General features: G+C 49.1%; 1 protein-coding gene across 6 annotated transcripts in view; it reads right to left on the reverse strand.

The window, feature by feature from the left end:
• KLHL22 (kelch like family member 22) overlaps positions 1-18,373 on the reverse strand; it is a 41,746-nt gene extending 23,373 nt beyond the window's left edge. Inside the window, exons 1-4 of one of the 6 annotated variants that reach the window (XM_035268496.3) lie at positions 18,004-18,035; positions 14,556-14,622; positions 10,401-10,667; positions 1,329-1,494 (exon numbers count right to left, since the gene is read on the reverse strand). In XM_035268496.3, the coding sequence (XP_035124387.1) occupies positions 1,329-1,494; positions 10,401-10,627 (393 nt within the window). In that variant the 5' untranslated portion in view covers positions 10,628-10,667; positions 14,556-14,622; positions 18,004-18,035. Of the gene's footprint in view, positions 1-1,328; positions 1,495-10,400; positions 10,668-14,310; positions 14,626-18,003; positions 18,036-18,234 lie in introns of those variants that run through there. The other 5 variants (XM_078341233.1, XM_035268454.3, XM_078341232.1 and 2 more) reach the window with 5 other exon arrangements.
• Between the last annotated feature and the right edge of the window lie 2,017 nt (positions 18,374-20,390).

Consider the following 20,390-nt stretch of genomic DNA (forward strand, 5'->3'; position numbering starts at 1 on the left):
AGACCCCATCCCTATAATTTACACACACACACACACACACACACACACACACACACACACACACCCTAGCTAGGCATAGCGGCACGCATCTGTAGTCCCAGCTACTCAGAAGGCTGAGGCAGGAGGATCACTTAAGCCTACGTGGGGGCCACAGTGAACTGTGATCATGCCATTGCATTACAGCCTGGGTAACAGAATGAGGCCCTGTCTTTAAAAAAAAAAATAGGCCAGGGGAGGTGGCTCATGCCCGTAATCCTAGCACTTTGGGAGGCCAACGCAGGCAGATCACCTGAGGTCAGGAGTTCAAGACAAGCCTGACCAACATGGAGAAACCCAATCTCTACTAAAAATACAAAATTAGCTGGGCATGCCTGTAATCCCAGCTCCTTGGGAGGCTGAGGCAGGAGATTCACTTGAACCCAGGAAGTGGAGGTTGTAGTGAGCTGAGCTTGTGCCATTGCGCTCTAGCCTGGGCAACAATAGCAAAACTGTCTCAAAATAAAAATAATAATAATAAATAGGCCAGACACAGTGGCTCACATCTGTAATCCCAACACTCTGGAAGGCCGAGGTGGAAGGACACTTGAGTCCAGAGGTTCAAGACTAGCCTAAGCAACAAATCAAGCCCCCATCTCTACAACAAAATTGTAAAATTAAGTCGGGTGTGGTGGTGCGTGCCTGTAGTCCTAGCTACTTAGGAGACTGAGGCAGAAGGATTGCTGGAGCCCAGGAGGTTGAAGCTGTAGTAAGCTGTGATCATTCCACTGCACTCCAGCCTGGGTGATAAACAGGGAGCTTGTCTCCAGTAACCTGAATGAGTAGGTAGGTAGATAGATAATCAGACAGACAGACAGACAGACAGATAGAAAGATAAAGCTCAATAACAAAACGGGAACACTTTCAAGAGACTGAAGTGGCCCAGTGCAGGGACAGGCACGAAGGGCCTTGGTAGCAATGCTGGTGGACGCTCCACATTGCCAGACCCCAAAGCACACAGGACATCCACGTGCAGCCTTGGGTCAACCTACCTGCTTATGTACAGAATGAGTTCAATGACAAGGAGACTTAAGTAGAGGGGAAACAACCAGCAACAGACAAGAGGGGAAAGGTGAAAGACACGCCTATGCCTGGGCTGTCCAGAGCAGCTCTGCTTTAGATCCAGGGCATGACTCCAGAGTCTTCCCCACTTCATGGCCTTCTTCACTCCCTGGTCTCCTCATATTCCTGACCCACCTTCAAGCCAATACTAGTGCCCAGAAGGCATCATGGGCATCTCAGGTAACCCCACCTGGGTGGGGGTCTGCCTTGCTAGATGAGACATGCCTTACCTGAAGCTGGCAGGCAGCCACCAGTGTCTCTTGCACATTGTTTAGGCTGAGCTCCAGCTCAGAGGTGTATATGAAATGTAGGATTTGGCACATAGCATTGTAGGACACGCCGTGGATCAGGACCTCTTCCTGCTCCATTTCCTTCAATCCCCCAGCAAACATTCCTCTGCAAAGTGAAGAAACAAGAAAATGGAGTTATACAAACCAGGACTCAAGCCCAGGTTACTAAGAGTGACAGCATTCAGAGAAGAACCTGGTGCTGGTGGCACAGCCCTGGGAGTGGGCTGACCCTCTCTGTGCTCTGAGTCAACTGTATACATGCGTGAGCCATCCCACAAAAGGATCCTGACCAAGTCTGGGCAGCCATCCTGAAAACTGTCCAGTTTCCCTTTTCATGGGCCCTAGGAGTCCCATGTGAGCCTCGGAGGGGAGGTCCACACCCAGCGTGCTTCTGCTGTGTTCATCAGTGCAGTTCCTGGATTGGAGCAGTAGCAACTCCAGATCACATTTCAAAGCAATGAATTACTGGGAAACTAGTAAAAGTCAATGTAAAATTCAATGTATAATTATGGAGTTCCTACCAAATGCCAAGTATTCAAAGAGCGGACGGAGGCCCCGCATGGTGGCTCACACCTGTAATCCCAGCACTTTGGGAAGCCAACGCAGGCATATCACCTGAAGTCAGCAGTTCAAGATCAACCTGGGCCACATGGTGAAACCGCAACTCTACTAAAAACAGAAAAATTAGCCAGGAGTGATTGTGCAGATCTGTAGTCCCAGCTACTTGTGTGGCTATGGCACAAGAACTGCTTGAACCTGGGTGGTGGAGGTTGCCGTGAGCCAACATTGCACCACTGTACTCCAGACTGGGCAACAAAGCAAGATTGCCTCAAAAAATAAAAATAAAAACAAATAAACAAAGAGCAGAAGGAGTTATAGTGAAGTAAACTGGTAAAATAGCTAGGCATGGTGTCTCACGCCTCTAATCCCAATCCTCTAGAAAGCTGAGGCAGGTAGATCCCTTGAGCCTAGAAGTTCAAGACCAGCCTAGGAAACATGGTGAAACCCTATCTCTACAAAAATTACAAAAATTGGCCAGATACAGTGGCTCATGCCTGTAATCCCAGTACTTTGGGAGGCTGAAGCAGGCAGATCACCTGAGGTCAGGAGTTGGAGACCGGCCTGGCCAACATGGTGAAACCCTGTCTCTACTAAAAATACAAAAATTAGTTGGGTGTGGTGGCGGGGGGGGCACCTGTAATCCCAGCTACTTGGAAGGCTGAGGCAGGAGAATCACTTGAACCCAGGAGGCAGAGGTTACAGTGAGCCAAGATTGCGCCATTGCCAGCCTGGGCAACAGGAGCGAGATTCAGTCTCAAAAAAAAATTACAAAAATTAGGTATGATGCTATGTGCCTGTAGTCCCAGATACTTGGTGGAGCTGAGGTGGGAGGGTCACTTAAGCCCAGGTAGTCCAGACCAGCCTGGGCAACAAAGTGAGACCCTGTATCTATAAAAACAATGTTTTAATTAGCAAAACAAAAAGGTAAAAATATAAGTAAGAAACAAACATAAGATTCCTAAGCACAAGTTTAATGCTAGCAGAGGAAGACAAACAAAAAGAAGAAAAAAAATAGAACAATGTATTTTCGGTTGTGAAAATGCTAAAAAGGGAACGGGTGCAGTGGCTCACACCTGTAATCCCAGCACTTTAGGAGGCCGAAGATCACTTGAAGTCAGGAGTTTAAGACCAAGACCTGCCTGGCAAACACAGGAAAACCTCATCTATACTAAAAATTTAAAAATTAGCTGGGCATGGTGGCATGTGCCTGTAATCCCAGCTACTTTGGAGGATGGGGCAGGAGAATTGCTCAAACCCAGGAGGCAGAGGTTGCAGTGAGCCAAGATCACACCACTGCGCTCCAGCCTGGGTGCCACAGCAAGACTATCTCTCTTTCTCTCTCTGGCACACACGTATGCTCTCTCTTTCCCTCTCTCTATATATATATGTATAAAAGCTAAGAAGGAATCTAGCAGAGCATCTGACTTGGGAGTCACTGGTTACAAGAGGGGTAGGTGGAATGATGAGAAGGGGCAGGGACAGCCCCATCTGAGGAACTGATACCTAAGGATAAGGCTGAGAGGGCATGGCCAGCCAAGGGAGGGAGTTCCAGGTGGAGGAGACAGGTGCACAAGTTCTGGGGCAAGGCAGACCTTGGCATGCAAGGCACCCAAGATAAGGAGGAAGTGAACAGGAGGGATGGGCAGGCAGGCCTTGGAGCCAGGTCCCTCTATATCCAGGGGAGGTACAGTCCATATTGAAATCTGAACATTATGGGATGCTCTTGAGGAATTTACCTGCAGAGTGATCTGAGCTGACTGGCTTTCAGATCCAGGTGCTGGATGAGGGGCCCCTGGAAGACCAATTAGGCTTGAGATTCCTGTGGGCCTGGAGGCCATGGGTGACCCTGGCCCTGGGGAGTGCACTGAGGCTAGGAAGCAGTAGCTGAGACTACCCTGGGATGTAGCACAGAGAACCTACTAATAGGCTGAATCTAGGAGGACCTGGGAAGAGTCAAGGCCCTCTGCTGGGCAGATGAGGACGCTTTACTGATGGAGGAAAATTTGGACAGCTGGGAGTCCATGGCTTCATGGCATGGTCAGTGTGAGCTACCTGTGAGACCTCCAAGTGTTGACGCTGATTAGGTGTTTGGAGGTAAGAGGCCAGCAACTGGGGCGGAAGTTTAAATATGACAGTTAGCAACATGAAGATGATAAGAGAAGCTGTTTTTACATTTTTTTTTTGAGTAAATAATACATATAATACATGGTACCAGATTAAAAAATACAGCAGAAGTTGTGAAAGTCCCCTTGCCTCTGCTCCAAGACATCAGTCAGCCCCATTCCCAGGGCTGCACTATCCCCAGGGCAGTCATACTCCACATGTCACTCGGTTTTTACTTAATAACATAGCTTGGAGACTGATCCATGCCCATGTACACAGGACTGCCTCACTCTTTGCAGGCTGTCTCACTTCTTTAACCCATTCCAACAGGGGTACATGTAGGTTACTTGTAATTTCCATTTATTTCACATGATGGACAGCATCACCCTTACAACATCCTGAGTATGCATATGCCAGGAATAAGTCCCACAAATACAGCTGCTGGGTCAAAAGGTTTACATACATTTATACTTTGATAGTATTGTCAAGTTGCTCTTTTTATATCATTCTTAATAGCAGGGCCTGGTGCCTGCAATCCCCTACCCCAACCCAGGAAGACATTAGCTCAATGTCTCACCTCCACAGGAGGGAGAAACCTTATCACATAAGGTATAAAACAAATCTCACACGTTAAAGAGTCATTTCCATTTTCTTTCTGAGCAGTTCAGATTCTTAGTCAGTTTTCTATTAGGCTCTGTCTTAGCAATTTGAAAAAATCTGCCCTTTTTTTTGATGAGGAATTTCCCCATCTTTTGATTTTGTATTGCTTTTTTGCCATGCAGAAATTTGTCTTTTTTTTAAGTGTAGTCAAGTGCAGCAATGAGAAGGGGAGAGTAGAACACGCATCTGTTACTGTGAACAATCGACTGAGGTAACTTGCTACCTTCGGACCAGCCTATCTTCGTTTTCAGTGTTGTCAAATTTATCATTTACTTGCCTCTGAGTTTTGTGTCAGACCTAGAAAGGCTTTTTCCTTCTGATAGTATTTAGAAAACATTTCCCCATATTTTCCTTTAGTGTTTTTATTGCTGAATCTTTCATATTTAAAACCGTTGATCCACCTGGAATTTATTCTGGCATAAGGTACAAAGCAAGGGTCCAACTTTCTAGATGGCAGCTTTGTCGTCTTCCCTCCTTCCTCTAATTTTTTTGAGACGAAGTCTCACTCTACTGCCCAAGGTGGAGTGCAGTAATGCGATCTCCACTCACTGTACCTCACTAGCTCCACTGCCCGGGTTCAAGCAATTCTCCTGCCTCAGCCTCCTGAGTAGCTGGGTGTGCAGGCACATGCCACCATGCCCAGCTAATTTTTGTATTTTTAGTAGAGATGGAGTTTCACTAAGTTTGCCAGGATGATCTTGAACTCCTGACCTCATGATCCCCCTGCCTCAGCCTCCCAAAGTGCTAGGATTACAGGTGTGAGCCACTGCACCCGGCCTCTAATTTTAATTTATCACATAGGGCAGTGATAGTCTCATTACTTTTGTTTTCAACAATTTCCTGGTCACTGATTGCTTTTTACATTTGAATTTTAGAATCAAGTCTCTGTAACTGCCCCAAATAAATCCTCTTGTATTTTGGGGGGGTATGTTAAACACCTAGGTTAATGTAGAGAGAAATGGCATTTTTATAATGGGCACAGTGGACCTTTTTATCCATCCAGCCATCCTCTGGGTCTATTTAGAGGTCTTACAAGTCATCTTCCTACAGACCTGGCACACATTTTTTACATTTATTCCCAGACATTTCATTCCACACATGGCCAAGCCCGTGGGGCACTCTCCCATGCTCTTTGTAGAGGTCTGACTGGCTCTCCTGGACTTTTCAGGACCGTGCTAGTGCATGCACTTCTGCCTGGTTCTTCTGCTGGCACCTCTGGAACTACATTGGCAGCAGTGAAGATGGCAATATTTCAAGCACCTCCTGCCATGAGCAGGATGCGGGGTGCTTGGATTGACACAGATTTTTATTAAGAAAGAAGGGGCCGGGCACAGTGGCTCACACCTGTAATACCAGCACTTTGGGAGGCCGAGGTGGGCAGATCACCTGAGGTCAGGAGTTCAAGACTAGCCTGGCCAACATGGTGAAACCCCATCTCTACTAAAAATACAAAATTAGCTAGGTGTGGTGGCATGTGCCTGTAGTCCCAGCTACTCGGGAGGCTGAGACAGGAGAATTGCTTGAACCCAGGAGGTGGAGGGTGCAGTGAGCTGAGATCGTGCCACTGCACTCCAGCCTGGGTGACAGAGTGAGACTCTGTCTCAAAAAAAAAAAAAAACAAAACAAAACTAGGCCAGGCACGGTAGCTCACGCTAGTAATCCCAGCACTGTGGGAGGCCAAGGTGGGCGGATCACAAGGTCAGCAGATCAAGACTATCCTGGCTAACACAGTGAAACCCTATCTCGACTAAAAATACAAAAAATTTGCTGGGCATGATGGCAGATGCCTGTAGTCCCAGCTATTTGGGAGGCTGAGGCAGGAGAACCACTTGAACTCGAGAGGCAGAGGTTGTGGTGAGCCAAGATCAGCCATTGCACTCCAGCCTGGGTGACAGAGCAAGACTCCATCTCAAAAAAAAAAAAAAAAAGAAAAGAAAAAATAATCTTATAATCCTCTGGGAGGTTGAGGCAGGAGGACTACAGGAATGCACCACCATGCCTGGCTAATTTATTATATTTTTAGTAGAGACAGGGTTTCTTCATGTTGGTCAGGCTGGTCTCGAACTCCCAACCTCAGGTGATCTGCCTGCCTCGGCCTCCCAAAGTGCTGGGATTACAGGCCACCGCACCAGGCCTTCATTTTTATTTTTTTAGAGACAGGATCTTGCTATGTTGCTCTGGCTGGACTTAAACTCCTGTGCTCAAGTGATCCTCCCACCTCAGCATTCCAAGTAGTTGGGACTAAAAGTACTCGCCATGACACATGGCTCAATTATAAATTTTCTTAGATTATTATAGTATTATAGGCATGTCAGTCAATCTCCTCACCCTTAGAGAGGTGAACTGAAATTGTTAGAGATAAACTGTCATGATAGCTATTACTTACTCTGAAGTAAATATGCAAAATGTTAACTGATGAATTTAAGCTAAGGGTACAGATGTTTGCTATACTTACCTTTCAACTTTTCTGTAGAATTTAACCTTTCAACATAAAAATCAGAGAAAAAAGAGCCCAAAAGAAAAATAAAATATATAGCCACTCCTTTTTATTTTCTTTTTTACCAAAAATTTTACCAAATATAATTCTTTAAATATTCATTTTTGGCTCACTGCAGCCTCAACCTCCTGGGCTCAAGTGATGCTTCTGTCTCAGCCTATAGGCATGCACCACCATGCAACACAGAGTGAGACTTTATCTCAAAAAAAAAAAAAAAGTAGGCTGGGCATGATGGTTCACATCTACAATCCCATGTCCAAATTCCAGCACTTAGGGAGGCTGAGGTAGGAGAACTGCTTGAGTCCAGGAGATTCAGACCAGCCTGGGAAACATAGTAAGATCCTTTATCTACAAATAATTTTTTTAAAAAACTGGCCAGGCATGGTGGTGCATGCCTATAGTCCCAGCTACTTGGGAGGCGGAGGCAGAAGCATTGCTTGAGCCCAGAAAGTGGAGGCTGCAGTGAGCCATGATGGTGCCCCCAAACTCTAGCCTGCGTGACAAAGTGAAATCCTGTCTCAAAAAACAAAACAAACAAACAGAAAATAACAAATTTTAGCAAAGATGTGGAGAAACTATAACCCTTGTGCACTGTTGGTGAGAATGCAAAATGGTGCAACCTCAATTCCTCAGGAAATTATCAATAGAATGACACAGCAATTCCACTTCGGAAAAAGAAAAAGAACGGAAAGCACAGTCTCAGATATTTGCATGCCCATGTTCATAGCAGCATTATTCATAACAGCTGAGAGATGGAAGCAAACCAAATATCCACTGATAGGTGAACGGATAAACAAAATGTGGTATATCCATACAATGGCACTCTATTCAGCCTTAAAAATGAAATCATGTCACATGTTGTAACACAAATGAAACTTAAAAACATGATAAAATGAAATAAGCAAGTCATAAAAGAGCTAATGCTGTATGATTCTACTTAGAATAGCTTAATTCATAGAGACAGAAAGTAGAATGGTAACTGCCAGGGCCTAGAGGTAAAGGAGAAAAAGGAGTTGTGGTTTAGTGGGTACAGAGTTTCAGATTTGTAAGATAAAGTTCTGGGTCAGGCACAGTGACTAACATCTGTAATCCCAGCACTTTGGAAGGCCAAGGCAGGCAGATCACCTGAGGTCAGGAGTTTAAGACCAGACTGGCCAACATGATGAAAATACAAAAATTAGCCAGGTGTGGTGGCACCCACCTGTAGTCCTAGCTACTCGGGAGGCTGAGGCAGGAGAATTACTTGAACCCAGGAGGTGGAGGTTGCGTGGGTAGAGATCTCGCCACTGCACTGCAGCCTTGGTGACAGAGCAAGACTCTGTCTCAAAAAAAAAAAAAAAAAAAATGCCAGGCTCGGTGGCTCACATCTATAATCTCAGCACTTTGGGAGGCCGAGGCGAGTGGATCACGAGGTCAGGTCAGGAGTTAAAGACCAGCCTGGCCAAGACAGTGAAACCCTGTCTCTACTAAAAATACAAAAATTAGCTGGGCGTGGTGGCAGCTGCCTGTAATTCCAATTACTCAGGAGGCTGAGGCAGAGAACTGCTTCAACCTGGGAGGCGGAGGTTAGTGAGCCGATATCACACCACTGCACTCCGGCCTGGGTGACAGAGTGAGACTCCGTCTCAAAAAAAATTAAAAAATACACACACGCACACACGCGTGCGCACACACACACACACACACACATTCTCTCTCTCTCTCTCTCTCTGTCTCTCTTTCTCCTCTGCCTAGAAAATAATTGGCCAAACGTGGTGGCTCATGCCTGTAATCCCAGAACTTTGGGAGGGCAAGGCGGGCAGATCACCTGAGGTCAGGAGTTTGAGACTAGCCTGGCCAACATGGCAAAACCCCGTCTCTACTAAAAATTCAAAAATTAGCTAAGCGTGGTGGCAGATGCCTGTAATCCAGCTCCTCAGGAGGCTGAGGCAAGAGAATGACTTCAACCTGGGAGGCGGAGGTTGCAGTGAGCAGAGATCATGCCATTGCACTCCAGCCTGGGGGACAAGAGTGAGCCTTCATCTCAAAAAAAGAAAAAAAAATTGGTATTTGGCTATTCATCATACTATTCTTTAGAATTTCCCATAGATTTGAAAATTTCAAAAATGAAAATGTTCGGAGTAGGAATGGAAGCCAGAGTAATGCAGAAAGAAAACCTGTTTTATACCAAGACATTGTACTTGCAGCAAAAAGTTCATTTTACTTTTTTTTTTGTGTGTGTGAGACAGTCTTGCTCTGTCACCAGGAGTCAGGCTGGAGTGCAGTGGCTCAATCTCAGCTCACTGCAATCTCCGCCTCCTGGGTTCAAACAATTCTCCTGCCTCAGCCTCCCGAGTAGTTGGGACCACAGGCACGCGCCACCATGCCCAGCTAATTTTTGTATTTTTTAGTAGAGACAGGGTTTCACCATGTTGGCCAGGATGGTCACGATCTCTTGACCTTGTGATCCACCCGCCTCGGCCTCCCAAAGTGTTGGGATTACAGGTGTGAGCCACCGCGCCTGGCCAAAAAATTCATTTTACAAAATGCAATATTAAAAATACAGCCAAGCATTTGGGGAGGGGAGGGGAGGGGAGGGGAGAGGAGAGCAGGGCAGGGCAGGGCAGGATAGAGCAGGGGAGGGGAGGGGACGGGATGCGGGGAAGGAAAGAAAAGGAGAAAGGAAAGGGGAAAGCAAAGAGGAAAGGAAAGGGGAGAGGAAAGAGGAGAGGAAAGGGGAGAGGAAAGAGGAGAGGAAAGAGGAGAGGAAGGAAAGAAGAGTAGAGAGAAGAGAAGAGGGAAAGGAAAGATAAAAGGAGAGGAATGGGGGAAGGGAGGGGAGGGGAAACTAGAGGAGAGGGGAGGAGAGGTGAGAGGAGAGGAGACAGGAGGGGAGAAGGGGAGGCGGGGGAGAGAGAGGGAGAGAGAGGGAGAGAGAGGGGGAGAGAGGGGGAGAGAGGGGGAGAGAGGGGGAGGGGGGGGAGAGAGAAAGAGAGAGAGAGGAAGCCAAGCCAAGAGACAGGATGGCTAAAAGAAAAATGAACTCTAAGACCCCTTCAGCCTCTCATACTTGTTGACTAAGTCATCACCACAAGGATTGGGGGAGGCTCTGAGGTGAACAGGAGACTAGCTGCTGTCACCATGAGTACCTTTACCAGCAGAGCCAAGATTATCTGTGTTATTATTCTAACAAACAATTGTAGTGAACTCACCTGAAGTAATCGCAGGACGCGGCCAGCAGGATGCGATGGGCCTCGATGTGTCTGCCCTCTACCACCAGCACAACATCGAAGAGGATCCCACTGTCCCGGAGAGCTAGCAGCCCTCGGAGCAGGGCCTGGGAGTGCTGTGCACTTCGGTAGGTGTTGTTCACGCAGTGTGGGTGGGAGGGCTGTGCAGGCAACTTGCAGAGCTGGGTGAACTCTTGCTCCTCCGCCATCCTGACAGCCACAAGATCCCTTACCACTGCGGCCTGTCAGCTGGCAAAACAGAGAGGAGACAGGGGTGAGCAGGCAGGCACCAGCCCCACCACATACAGACTGGCCAGCTCTGTAGCTCCCCTTGCTCCTGTGCCTCCCTCAAGCTCATTTGTTTTCCCTCTGATCCCAAATCCCCTAATTCCCTCTCCCCTCCCACCTCTGGTCCAACTTCCTGATGGCCTTCTTCCTGATGACGTGTGTCCCATCCTGCCCAAGACCCTTCATCCCATTTTATCTTCTTCAGCATCAAAGTCAAACAGAAGGGTTTGGGGAAACAGACTGACCTGGGTTGGAGCCCCACTCCAAAGAGACTTACAACATAACCAACCTGAGCCTGGAGTTCCCCAACTGTAAAAAGAGAGATAAAAGTACCCATCCCATTGGGGTATTCTAAAATTGGTAAAACAACGAATATAAAGCATAAGCACACACCAGATTCTCAAGAGTTCTTCTTCCCTCCCATTGAGAATGAATACAATTAGGTTCTTCCCCATAGTAATGGTTGCATAAAAATGGCAAGACCTAAGTAGTGGTCAGGAGACACAGCCAGGAGTCTGGGAGGTGGGTGCCAAGGGGTGACATTTCCAGGGCCTACTTCCTTTTACTAAGAGTCAAGCACAGTAACTTTGATTGAACCTGATGCATTTAAATTCATCTGCACTGCCTTCTAAATTAAAGGTTACCTTCTAATAATTGAGTCAGTACACTCAAAAACTGCAAACTGATTTGAATAGGTGCCTCAGAAACCTAACCAGTAAAACAAACCTACTGCAAATGCATTTTTGCCATGCACCAACCAAAAGCAACTGTAGACAGCCAGCTGCTCAGGTCAGGGAGTGGCTAGTTCCACACAGCAAGGCATGGCCAAGCTGCAGGCCCTGTAGGTACATCACAGTCAGCTACAAGATATGAACATCTGTCTTCTTCACCTCACTTCATTCTTTCCTCTCCCTAAATTATGTTTATTCTCCAATTACCTCCAGTCATCACTTAACGCTGGGGATACATTCTCTGAGACATGCATTGCTGGAGGCAATTTCCTCATTGTGTGAATATCACAGGGTACACCTGTGAATATACAAATCTGAGGGCATATTCTACTCTACACCTAGGCCATAAGGTACAGCGAATTGCTCCCATGCTACATACTTGTACAGCATGTTCCCGTAGTTCTGAATGAAAAAAACACAAACTGTTTTTCCTCTCCTTTTATAACACAACAGCCAAGGCAAAAGACTTCTAAGCAAATGTGTGAGAGTTGTTTCCCCATTAACAAGCAAGCAATCAATTCTGCCAGATACCAACTGAGTGTCCTCTAATTCACCAGTCCCCAAGCTTTTTGGCACTAGGAACCAGTTTTGTGGAAGAGAACTTTTCCAAGGGGTTGGGGAATGGTTTTGGGATGAAACTGTTTTACCTCAGATTATCAGGCATTAGGTAGATTCTCATAAGGAACACACAATCTGGACCCCTCACATGCACGGTTCACAATAGGGTTTGTGCTCGTATGAGAATCTGATGCCACTGCTGATCTGATAGGAGGCGGAGCTCAGGAGGTAAGGCTGGCTCACCCTCCACTCGCCTCCTGCTGTGTGGCCTGGTTCCTAACCAGCCACAGACCAGTACAAGTCTGAGGCCTGGGGGTTGGGGACCCCTGCTCTAATTCAGCTCTAAAACTATCCACCTGGTGACAGTGTTGAGGACTCAGTCCTCCAGGTTGTTTCACCTGTGCTTCTGACCAACAGGCTATACATTAGGGCTCCCACGACCCCCTTCTTGGGTTCAATTAATTAGTTAGAGCAACTCACAGAACTCAGGAAAATACTTATGCTTACTGGTCTGTTATAAAGGGTATTACAAAGGACACAGATGAAGAGACACATGGGGCCAGGCGTGTGGGAAGTGGCGCAGAGACTCCAGGCCCTCTCCAGGAACACCACCCTTTAGAAGTCTCCATGCATTCAACTATCCAGAAGTTTTCCAAACCCAGTCATTTTTAATTTTTATGGAAGCTTCATTATGTAAGCATGATTGATTAAATCACTGGCCATTGGTGATGAACTTAATCTTCAGTCCCTCTCCCCTCTCCAGAGGTTGAGAGGTGAGGCTGAAAGTCCCAACCCTCTTAACCTGCCTTGGCCTTTCCTGTGATCAGCCCCCATCCTGAAGCTATGCAGGGGTTGCTGACCAGCATACAAAAAGGTATCACTTTGGAGAGTCCAAAGATTTTAGAAATTGTGTGCAAGAAATGAGACAAGACCAAATATATATTTCACAATATCACAATATCACAGTACTGAATACTATAGGCAATTGTCAGACAATAGTATTTGTGCATGTCAACATAGACAAGGTATAGTAAAAATATGGGACCATCATCCTTCATGTGGTCCAGTGTGTCACTGACTGAAACATCAATGTGTGGCCCATGATCATATATTTTTAAAACAAAAAATGGCCAGGGATGGTGGCTCACCCCTGTAATCCCAGCAGTTTGGGAGGCCAAGGTGGGCAGATCACCTGAGGTCAACGGTTCAAGGCCAGCCTGACCAATATGGAGAATCCCATCTCCACAGAAAATACAAAATCAGCCAAGTGTGGTGGAGTGCGCCTGTAATCCCAGCTACTCAGGAGGCTTGGGCAGGAGAATCCCTTGAACCCAGGAGGCCGAGTTTGCAGTGAGCTGAGATCACGCCATTGCACTCCAGCTTGCGTAACAAGAGCGAAACTCCATCTCAAAAAAGAAAATATGAAAAATAGTAAGTGTATTAAGTGAATGGGAACAAAAAAAAAATAGATGCTAATATAAAACTTACCAAAAAGAATAGGTCTCCTTCACTACTGAGGCTCAGGGTCACCCCCTAACCCACTCCTAGATGCCCTACTGTTTCCCCTCAAACATACTCAGTTACCCGTGTCTGCTCCTCAGTTTGCCTCCTGTACCTGGGACCTCTACCCACCCATCCACTCATTCCTTTACCCCTCCCTGGGCTGGCTAATCTTTCTTACCAAGGCCCCAGAGATGGCCAGAGCCAAGGTGTATCCCCCATGACCACCTCTCCGGTTCTCTCTTGCCTGGAAACTCTGCCCTATTCTCCCTTTTCTGACCCCTCCCTTTCATCTCACACACCCTGCTCTAGCCCAAGCTTCTTTCCCAAGGGTTTGCATTCTCAGTGTTACCTCCAGCTCAGTGCCTAGTCTAGCTAGTAGCCCTCCAACTAGTTTTGTTATTGGTGGAATAACATTTCAATGTTGGAAACCTCAATGTCTCAACGATATTTTTTCCTTCCTAACCCACGTGCCCTATGAACACGCTAGATCCAATTCCTTCACCTCTCCCCCATCTCAGACACCCTCTACTCCTGCAGGGCCACAACTCTGGGTCAGACCACTGATGCCCCAACCACTTTCCCTACCTCTTGCCTCATCCTCCCCAGGCGTTCTCTTTCAAGCCTTACCTACTCAGCCCCATCGGCAGCCTTCAGTCCAAAAGGGATACCTGTCATCCCCGGAACACCTTCAGTCACCCCTCTAGGCCATTCTGTTTCTCTTCGTCCCATATTGGTCAAGGTCTAGCTCAATCACTTCTCCCTCTATCGTTGTACAGAGAACATGATAAATATGCCCAACCACTCAAACCTACCTATTTATCCACCACAAGGAGATTCTGGCTTCTTGAGGGCTGAGGCTTTATCTCACAAACATCTCAAAAGCCCCCATGGCTGGCTCCACCGCTTGCTAATGACAGACTCTGGGCACTTGTCTCATATATCCATGCCTCAGCTTCACCACCACCATGACCGCCACAGAGTCAAGAGGGTCTCCTCTGAGGGTGACCTCCACAACTGACTACCCCAACAGACATCAAGCCCCCAGGTAGATCCTCACCTTCTGTGAGCACAGTAGCGCCTCTGCTCTCTTGGGAAGGGATAAATGGCAGCTACTCCCTAAACACCTACTGCAAGAACAAGTATAGTCAAACAAAAAGACATCTTCTACGGGCAGGCAAAGCACATTTACCAAGCACAATTTAAGAAACTCAGCTAGGGGCTGGGCGCGGTGGCTCATGCCTGTAATCCCAGCACTTTGGGAGGCCAAGGCAGGTGGATCACGAGGTCAAGGAATTGAGACCATCCTGGTCAACATGGTAAAACCCTGTCTCTACTAAAAATACAAAAAATTAGCTGGGCATGGTGGCACGTGCCTGTAATCCCAGCTACTCAGGAGACTGAGGCAGGAAAATTGCCCGAACCCAGGAGGCGGAGGTCGCGGTGAGCCGAGATCGCACCATTGCACTCCAGCCTGGGTAACAAGAACGAAACTCCATCTCAAAACAAAAAAAAAAAACCTCAGCTAGGGCTTAAGGGGGACATAGCAAAAAAAAAATGAACCAATTCTCTGCTGTGAAGGAGAACAGCACAGAGTGCAACATTTAAAACCACATATATACAGCAAGCAATGGCCATCACCAAAATGTCCACCCTCAGGAGAACAGATGTCATGGCACAGTGATTTGACAGAAAGCTAGGCAACAGTTAAAATGTGCCAAGTGGCCAGGTGCAGTGGCTCACGCCTGTAATCCCAGCACTTTGGGAGGCCAAGGTGAGCAGATCAAGACCAGCCTGGCCAACATAGTGAAACCCCATCTCTACTAAAAATACCAAAAACGGCTGGGTGCAATGGCTCACACCTGCACTCTCAGCACTTTGGAGGCAGAGGCAGGCGGATCGCCTGAGATTGGGAGTTTGAGACCAGCCTGACCAACATGGAGAAACCCTGTCTCTACTAAAAATACAAAATTAGCCAGGCATGGTGGTGCATACCTGTAATCCCAGCTACTTGGGAGGGAGGCTGAGGCAGGAGAATCGCTTGAATCTGAGAGGCAGATGGAGGTTGCAGTGAGCGGAGATCACACCACTGCACTTCAGCCTGAGTGACTGTGTGAGGCTCTGGTTCAAAAAATATATACATGTGCAAAGTAGCCAGAGCACAGTTCTGTAATCCCAACACTTTGGGAGGCCGAAGCAGTTGGATCACCTGAGGTCAGGAGTTCAAGACCAGCCTGGCCAACATGACGAAACCCCATCTCTACTAAAAATTTAACTCACCAGCATGGTGGCATGCGCTTGTAATCCCAGCTACTCTGGAGGCCAAGGCAGGAGAATCACTTGAACCAGGGAGGCAGAGGTTGCAGTGAGCTGCGATCGCACCACTGCATTCTAGCCCTCAAGATAGAGCAAGACTCTGTCTCAAAAAAAAAAGGGGGGGGGCGTGGTGGCTCACATTTGTAATCCTAGCATTTTGGGAGGCTGAGGCGAGTGGATCACAAGGTCAGGAGTTCAAGACCAGACTGGCCAACATGGTGAAACCCTGTCTCTACTACTAAAAGATACAAAAATTAGCTGGGCATGATGGCTCATGCCTGTAATACCAGTGCCATACAAGGTCAAGGTAGGTAGAGTTCAAGACCACCCTGGCAACATAGCAAGACCCCTTCTCTACAAAAAAATTACAAATTAAGGCATGGTGGTATACACCTGCAGTCCCAGCTATCTGGGCTGAGATGGCCTGAGGTTCACTGCAGGCTCAAGCTCCCAGGTTGAAGTAATCCTCCCATCACAGCGTCTTCAGTAGCTAGAACTGCAGCTCACCACTGTGCCCAGCTAATTTTTCAAATTTTCTTTGTAAAGGAGGGGTTTCACTATATGGTCTAGATTGGAGTCCAGTGGTGGGGTATTGGCTCACCAAAGCCTTCATCTCCTGGGTTCAAGAGATCCTCCCACCTCCACAGGTGCTAGTTGCCACGCCTGGCTCATTTTTTGTATATTTTGTAGAGATGCGGTCTCCCTACTATGTTGCCTGGGCTGATCTCGAATTCCTGGGCCCAAGCGATCCACCCATCTCTGCCTCCAAAAGCTCTGGGGTTCTGGGCATGAGCCACCACGCCCAAGCCCCATTTTCTTTCTTCTGTTTCTTTTTTTGAGATGGGAGTCTCCCTCTGTCTCCCAGGCTGGAGTGCAGTGGCATCATCTTGGCTCACTGCAACCTCAGCCTACCAGGTTCAAGGGATTCTCCTATCTCAGTCACCAGAGTAGCTGAGATTACAGGCATGCCACCACACCCAGCTAACTTTTGTATTTATAGTAGAGACAGGGTTAACCATGTTGGTCAGGCTGGTCTCGAACTCGTGACCTCAAGTGATTCACCCGCCTCCCAAAGTGCTGGGATTACACACAGGTGTGAGCCACCCCACCCAGCCAGACCCCATTTTCATTTGACACCGGGCTAGTAGCCCGAAGCTCTTCCCCAGTGGCATATCCCCAATTCTAGTCATCAACAGCAAATTCCCTCTGTTTGTGCTGCTGGAAGTTTTAGTGGGGAGCAGAAAGGAAGCTTTATGCCCCACACAGGTACAAACTGAAGGTCATAAAATGAATTTTTATGAAGTCATGGATGGCAGAATCAAAATCATTTCAGAGGAACTTTCGACTCGCACATTTTACTGAGTAAATTACCCTGAGTCCTCTGTGGGGCCCCCGAATGAGCAGTGTCCCCTCAAAGAAACTCAATCCTCGGTAGCATGAAGCAAGGTCGACCACAAAGGCAAAGGGGGTGGCTCGGGTGGAGGAGAGGGAGTGGGTCCTTATTCCCAGCGGGGGAGCCTCCCAAAGGGTGCGCTCCTGAAGGATTTCCCAGAGAGCGGACTCCGAGGCCCTCGGCGCGCCCAGGCCCGGGGCGAGGGCGCCCAGAGAGGAGCCCAGGCGTTAGGTGGAGGCGCCCCCATGCCCGCCCCAGATCCACTCGGCTCGGCCCGCGCCGGATCTACAATGGGCAGAACTGGCGGCCGACGTTCCGCACTCTGGTGATTTTGCACTGACGGTGCGATCTCCGGCTCCTCTCAGGAAACCGGGCGAGATGGCGAGGCTGGGCTCCTACGGTCCCCGGGCCCGGCCGAACGAACTGAGACTCGTCAGGCCGGGCCCCGAATCGCCCGCGCAGCGCGGAGGGTCGCGGCCGGGAAGGCGGCGCCCGGACCAGCCGCGGTCAACAGAGCCGCGCTGGGGCAAGGAGGCCGCCGCGCCCGCAACCTCGCGAAAGAGGCCTCGCACCTCGGCGCCCGGGAACCCCGCGGGCCGCGTCCCCGCCACGTCAGGCCGCTGGCTCGCCTCAGTTCGCCGCCCCCGTGCCTCCGGCCCGTGCCCTCCCCGCCCCCGCCCCTGCGGCCCCCGGACTCCGCGCCGCTAGGTTGCCCCCGGCCCAGCGCTGCCTGCGTGCCACCCGCCGCCCGCGTTCGCCGCCACCGCCCGACTCGCCCGGCCCACGCCTTGCAGCTGACCTGGTGCCGCCGCCAGCCTAGGCCGCACTCGCAGCAGGAGGGAGGCGGGAGGCGGGCGGGCGGGAGGCGGGAGGCGGGGCGTGTGGCGCCTGGGGGGCAGGGCCTCGGCCGTCACGTGGGAGCACCGCGCAGGCGCAGGGCGGGCCCGTCGGTGCCCGGCCGGGAGGGGTAGCAACACCGGGGCGGCCCTCCTCCCGCGCTCTGCGGTGAGTCCCCACACTAGCGCGGCACCTGGCATCTGGCGGAGACAAACCAAGGAATAAGTGAATTTGCCGGGGGTCGCAGCGTCTGAATCCATCGACTCTTCCCTTGCCTCGGTCCTGCCCTCATTCCCGGGGTCACTCCCTCGTGCGCTTCCTCACAGTGTGTCTCTCCCTCCTCATTTCCTTCCTCCCCTTTCCTCGATCCCTCCTTCACTCTCCCCTCCCTCCCTCTCGTTTCCTCCCTCTCTGTCTCATCCCGCCATTCCCTTCCTCCCTCCTTCATCGGTCTCTCCCTTCCTGTCTCACTCCCCTATTCCCTTTCCCTCTCTCCTGCACGTCTCGTTCTCCCCTCCCTGCCTCATCCCTCCCTCCCTTCCTCTTTCATTCCCTGCTTCCTCCTCCCCTCCTTAACTCGTTTCCCATCACGCACTCATTCCCTCCCTCCCGTGCTTGCTCCCTCCCCGCTCCCTCCGCGGTCTGAGCCTTCCTTAGGCAGTCGGTGCCGCTGGCGGTGGCGCGCCCCCTGCGGGACGTTGGGAAGAATCGCTGAACACCGCCGCGGTGAACGCGCCACTTTGTGTGCGCGTTCCTGAGATTTTGCAATAAATCTAATTCCCAGTTTTAAAGCCTGATTCCGGAGGTCCGTGAGGAGCTCTTGGCATTCATTTTCTCCACCTCCCCTCCGAGCGGGTCCTATCCTCCGAGTCGTATCCCTAATGGCTGTGCCCAGAGCTTGGAGCCACAGAGCCTCCTGATAGATGGGATAAGGTTGGAGTGTCCCACCCTGTGGCTTTGAGAGGGACCGTGATGGGCGAGGAGTGATGCGGGAGGATGTGGCTGGAGATGGCTCATGGTTAAAAAGAAATGTGGAAGGGAAAATTTTAAATCCCTTAAAGGAGTTCTATTCAAATGGTACCCTCTTTTGAGGATGTCTCTTTTGTCTATGGTGTCGTAAAAGTATTACTGATCGGCCTGGCGCAGTGGCTCACGCCTGTAATCCCCGCACTTTGGGAGGCGGAGGTGGGTGGATCAAAAGGTCAGGAGTTTGAGACCAGCCTGACCAACATGGTGAAACCCTGTCTCTACTAACAATACAAAAATTAGCCAGGCATGGTGAGGCGGGCCTGTAATCCCAGCTACTCAGGAGGCTGAGGCAGGAGAATCGCTTGAACCTGGGAGGTGGCGACTGCAGTGAGCTGAGATCGCACCACTGCACTCCAGCCTGGGCGACAGAGCGAGACTCTGTCTCAAAAAAAAAAAAAAAAAAAGGTATTACTGGTCTTAGAGGGAGGTAAATGAGCATTCATGCAAGTTAAATATTACCAAATTTCAAGAAAAATAGAAACATTAAATACTTTTTAGTTTACGTGATCTGGAATATTCTTTACTAAATAAAGCTTTTTCTCTCTTTTCTTTCTTTCTTTCTTCTTTCCTTTTCTTTCTTCCTTCTCTCTCTATCTTGTTTTTGATGGTATTTTGCTCTGTCACCAGGCGGGAGTGCAGTGGTGTGATGATCTCAGTTCACCTTAACCTCCACCTTCTGGGTTCAAGTGATTCTCCTGCTTCACCCTTCTGAGCAGCTGGGACTACAGGCGCCTGCCACTACGCCAGGCTAATTTTTGCATTTTTAGAAGAGGCAGGGTTTCACCATGTTGTGCCAGGATGGTTTGGATCTCTTGACCTCATGATCCACCTGCCTCAGCCTCCCAAAGTGCTGGGATTACTGGCGTGAGCAGCCACGCCCAGCCGAAAGCTAGTTTTAAAATCCATGGACTAGTCAAACAAGTTTATGTTATCTCTACTAAATGGGAAAGATAATAAAACTATCAATCCAACCTAAGAGTAAAATATGCAATAAAAAGAAATTACGGGGTGGGCTGGGTGGCTCAGGCCTGTAATCCCAGCACTTTGGGAGGCCAAGGTGGGCGGATCACCTGAGGTCAGGAGTTCTAGACCAGCCTGGCCACCATGGTGAAACCTTGTCTCTACTAAAAATACAAAAATTAGCCAGGCGTGATGGCAGGCGCCTATAATCCCAACTACTCAGGAGGCTGAGGCAGGAGAATCAGATTGCGGTGATCCTGGGAGGCAGAGGTTGCGGTGAACTGAGGTCACACTACACACTCCAGCCTGGGCAACATAGTAAAATTCTGTTTCAACAGTTTGGGAGGCCGAGGTGGGCGG

Source organism: Callithrix jacchus, chromosome 1 (assembly GCF_049354715.1).
Source record: "Callithrix jacchus isolate 240 chromosome 1, calJac240_pri, whole genome shotgun sequence".
NCBI lineage: Eukaryota > Metazoa > Chordata > Mammalia > Primates > Cebidae > Callithrix > Callithrix jacchus.